The sequence below is a fragment of the Lupinus angustifolius genome, chromosome LG09 (assembly GCF_001865875.1).
Source record: "Lupinus angustifolius cultivar Tanjil chromosome LG09, LupAngTanjil_v1.0, whole genome shotgun sequence".
Taxonomy (NCBI): domain Eukaryota; kingdom Viridiplantae; phylum Streptophyta; class Magnoliopsida; order Fabales; family Fabaceae; genus Lupinus; species Lupinus angustifolius.
The window spans coordinates 15,916,828-15,921,384 of record NC_032017.1 but is presented as its reverse complement, the minus strand read 5'-3'; the positions used below and the strand labels follow the sequence as shown (position 1 = coordinate 15,921,384).

The 4,557-nt window shown below is 37.5% G+C and overlaps 1 protein-coding gene across 1 annotated transcript; it reads right to left on the bottom strand.

Annotated features, from left to right (window-relative positions):
* On the bottom strand, positions 1,316-4,059 carry LOC109356300. The gene is made up of 5 exons (XM_019599626.1): positions 3,604-4,059; positions 3,009-3,351; positions 2,339-2,511; positions 1,717-1,984; positions 1,316-1,656 (listed from the first exon to the last, which is right to left on the bottom strand). Exons 1-5 carry the CDS (start codon positions 4,057-4,059, stop codon positions 1,316-1,318), a joined length of 1,581 nt encoding a protein of 526 aa, XP_019455171.1.

The window sequence follows — 4,557 nt, the reverse complement described above, 5'->3', positions numbered from 1 at the left end:
TCTTTTAGTTGTAAGTTCAAGAATGGAAGATCAGAGATTAGGACAACAGACAGGCCAAAATGGCCATGTTTATGGACTGAACAAGGAGTAGTATCAAAGATTGATAAACATGTTGAATCAACCTAATGAAGAGGCTAATAAATCAGGTTAGAATGATCCTACTACCATCACTACCAATGTTCTACCAGCCACATCTGCCAGTCACAATAACCAAATAACAGGTAATTTTGACCCTACGAATTCTTTTGTCAATTGGATATTGGACAGTGGTGCCACAGACCATATAAGTTTCAATTTAACCAATTTTTCTGCCTACAAAGAGATCAAACCTATTAGGGTAAGGTTAACTAATGTAAATGAGGTAATAGCCAACATCTCTGGTACTATTTCACTTTTCCCTAAACTTTTGATATATGTATTGATGTGAACCTCTTTTGGAAGTTCTTGATAATGATCTCTCTTGATTGGTATTGCACTTTGCCCACGTTTTTATGGGCTATTTCGATGGTGAATTTTGGCAGCGGAATGATATTATAAGATAAAAGAAGATGGGTAAGATATGGGGTGGTAGGCGCCACAACACTTGAGTGTTGATAAGTCGGGTGATGTTCGCCACAAGAACTTGGTTCTTGATAAGAACTTTTAATCTTGGTTCAGCTAAGAAGTTTGGAGAAGGCAAAGCTCTCACACAAGGAAATACTCCTTAATTTTTAACTCAAACAAACTTAATTTCATTCAGAAAATTAGAAGTACACTTATAGGCAAACCATGATGGTTCCCATGTGACTCTATCATGAATCAAGGCTTATTTTTGGACTAGATTAATCTTAATACATGTCTGGTTACATTGGACCCTTCCAGCCATGTTCAACACGAAAATAATGCAAGCAAATGTCCCACATGGGAATTCCTAAGTAATTAAATTACAAAATGCAAGATATTTGAATTTCCATGAAGAAGTGATGCACTTTAGTCTAGGATTCCTTAATTCCTTGGAGAAATTCGGCCATGATTGATTGTCTATGGTCCCCATGAGTTAAGGAGGGAACTTGGACTTCGAATTGTGTATTGAGACTTGGTTGGATGCATTGCACGAAAATTAACCCATATTTATCAAGCTTGAGTTCCCCATTCAAATGAATTAAATGAGTGGAGACTTTGCACGAAAATCACACTCCCATTTATCATTCTTGAGTTCCGAATCTGATGCAATAAGTGTAGTCTCTCTCCAGCTTTAATGATGTTGTCAGTAATTAATGCAAGTGTTCACTCTTCAAGGATTCCTTTATTCACAATTCAAATGAACAAGAACAAGTTAGAAACTAGCACCATTAAATAGGAAACATGTCCCAATTAAAAATTTTGGGAATTCCGGACAGAGGCGTACACAGCCATGTCCAGTATTTTCCTCATTTTGGCCAATATTCAAAGTTACACAATGAATGAAATGAGAACTCCCTTGGTATGATATTGGAGCACTCTCCTTGATGCCTTTCATGAGTAATCCTAGGGCATTTTGTACCATTTTGGTCTTTGCTCTTATCATAGGACCACCAATGCCTCTTAGTTCATCATTATCTAGCTTGGGCTCAATTGGGTTCACATCATCCCCTCCTTCTTGAAAGGATTTCAACCTCGAAGTGAGTTCGCCATCACCTGTATCAAAAGGAGTTAAATCAGAAACGTTGAAAGTGGCACTTATGTTACCATACTAACTTGGAAGTTCAAGTTTGTAGGCATTATCATTCACTTTGTTCACCACACGAAATGGGCCATCTCCTCTAGGAAGGAGTTTGGATTTCCTTTGTTCAAGAAACCTTTCTTTCCTCATGTGTACCCAAACCCAATCTTCGGGTTCAAATATCACTTGTTTTCGCCCCTTGTTAGCTTGCTTTGCATAACTTGCATTCCTTTTCTCAATTTGAGCCTTAACTTGCTCATGTAATTTTTGAACATACTCTGCTTTAGCCCATCCATCCATATGCTTCAAAATATAATCATTAGGAATTGGTAACAAATCAAGAGGTGTTAATGGGTTAAACCCATATACAACTTCAAAAGGTGAGAAATCAGTAGTGCTATGAGTCACTCTATTGTAGGCAAACTCAACATGGGGTAAACATTCCTCCCATGACCTTATATTTTTTTTTATCATGGTCCTTAGGAGGGTGGAAAGAGTCTTATTGACAACCTCAGTTTGCCCATCCGTTTGAGGATGACAAGTAGTCGAATAGAGAAGCTTAGTGCCAAGATTTCCCTATAGGGTCCTCCAAAAGTGACTAAGAAACTTGGTGTCTCTATCACTCACTATACTTTGTGGTACTCCATGGAGCCTTACCACTTCCCTGAAAAACAAATCAGCACCATGGTTAGCATCATCAACTTTCTTGCATGGGATAAAGTGTGCCATTTTAGAAAATCGATCAACAATCACATAGATTGAATCATTGCCTTTCTTTGTTCTAGGTAGCCCTAAAACAAAATCCATTGATATATCCATCCAAGGTGAATCTGAAACAGTTAATGGGGTGTAAAGGCCATATGGCATGACCCTTGATTTGGACTTTTTACATGTTATACACCTTTCACAAAAGTTTTGCACATCTTGTTTCATACGTGGCCAATAAAAATGTTCTTTCAACATGTCTAAAGTCTTTTGAACACCAAAGTGCCTCATTAGACCCCCTCATGAGATTCCTTTACCAACACTTTCCTAATGGAGCTTTTAGGCACACACAATTGTTTTTCTTCAAATAAAAAGTCATTGTGCCTAAAATACCCATTATAGGCCAAATGCATACAAGCAACATAGACTTGTGAAAAATATTTGTCATGCTCATATTGTTCCTTGATTCATTCCAAACCAAACAATTTTGTTTCCAAAGTGGAGAGCAATGTGTGCCTCCTTGAAAGAGCATTCACATTGGTCTTGCCTTTCTTATGCTTTACCACATATAGGAATTGTTTCAAGAACTCAACTCATCTTGCATGCCTTTTGTTCAATTTACCTTGGCCCTTAAGATATTTAAGGGACTCGTGATTACTATGAATCACGAATTCCTTTGACAAAAGGTAGTGTTTCCAAGTTTGTAGTGCCATTACCAAGGCATACAACTCCTTATCATAAGTAGAGTAATTAAGGGTAGCTCCACTTAACTTCTCACTAAAATAAGAAATCGAATGTCCATCCTGCATCAAAATAGCTCCAATGCTAATGTTAGAAGCATTACACTCTAATTCAAATGATTTAGCAAAATTTGGAAGCAATAAAACAGGTGCACTAGTAAGTTTGACCTTAAGCTTGTTAAAGGCCTCTTCTTGTCTCTCACCCCAATGAAAGACAACATTTTTCTGTACAAGCTCATTCAGGGGTGATGCCAAGGTACTAAAATCCTTAACAAACCTCCTATAGAAGCTTGCTAATCCATGAAAACTCCTTACCTCGGTCACGATTTTTGGAGTAGGCCAATCCTAGATGGTCTTTATCTTTTCTTGGTCCACATGGACCCCATTGGCATTTATCATGAATCCAAGAAAAATCACATGATCAACACAAAAAGTACATTTTTCAACATTAGCATATAACTTTTATTTTCTCAAAACACGCAAAACAACTCTTAGATGTTCAGGATGCTCATCTAAGGTTTTAGAGTAAATCAAAATATCATCAAAGTAGACAACAACAAATTTACCCAAGAATTCCCTCAAGACATGGTTCATTAATCGCATAAAATTGCTTCGGGCATTGGTTAGCCCAAATGGCATGACAAGCCATTCATATACACCATAAGTGGTCCTAAAGGTGGTTTTCCATTCATCACCTTCTCGGATCCAAATTTGATGGTAGCCACTTTTTAAGTCAATTTTTGAAAATATGGTGGCACCATATAATTCGTCCAACATGTCATCCAACCTTGGGATTGGATGCCTATACTTTACCGTTATGTTGTTCACAGCTCTACAATCAGTACACATCCTCCATGTGCCATCCTTTTTGGGCACCAAGATGACTGGAACATCACAAGAGCTTAGGCTCTCTTGAACCCGTCCTTTTTGCATCAATTCTCCAATTTGGTTTTGAATCTCCTTTGTTTTAGTGGGGTTGAACCTAGAGGCTGGCCTATTAGGTAGAGACGCACCGGGTATGGGATCAATTTGACGCTCAATGCCCCTTATAGGTGGTAAACTGTGAGGTACCTTGTTGAAAGGGTATTTACGGTGTTTATTTTATTAGTTGGGAGTTTTCTCCTTTCAAAAAATCGTCCTGACAGTAGTGTCAATTTGTTGAAAGATTAATACTCTCATTGTCATTATGTTCTTTTTATTTGATTAAGTAAGAGAACTCGGTTTTACTCTTTGTTCGCCATCTCGGCTTTGTTGAAATAAATTCCAACGCCGGTATAATGATTTCAAGAATATTCCAGTTACAACTTACTTCTTTAATAATCATGTAAATAAGTCATTCCTTCTTTGCCCCATCTCGGCTTTATTAGAATAAATTCTAACGTTGGTACAATGATATCGAAGCAATTACCTATTACATAATTATTAAGTACC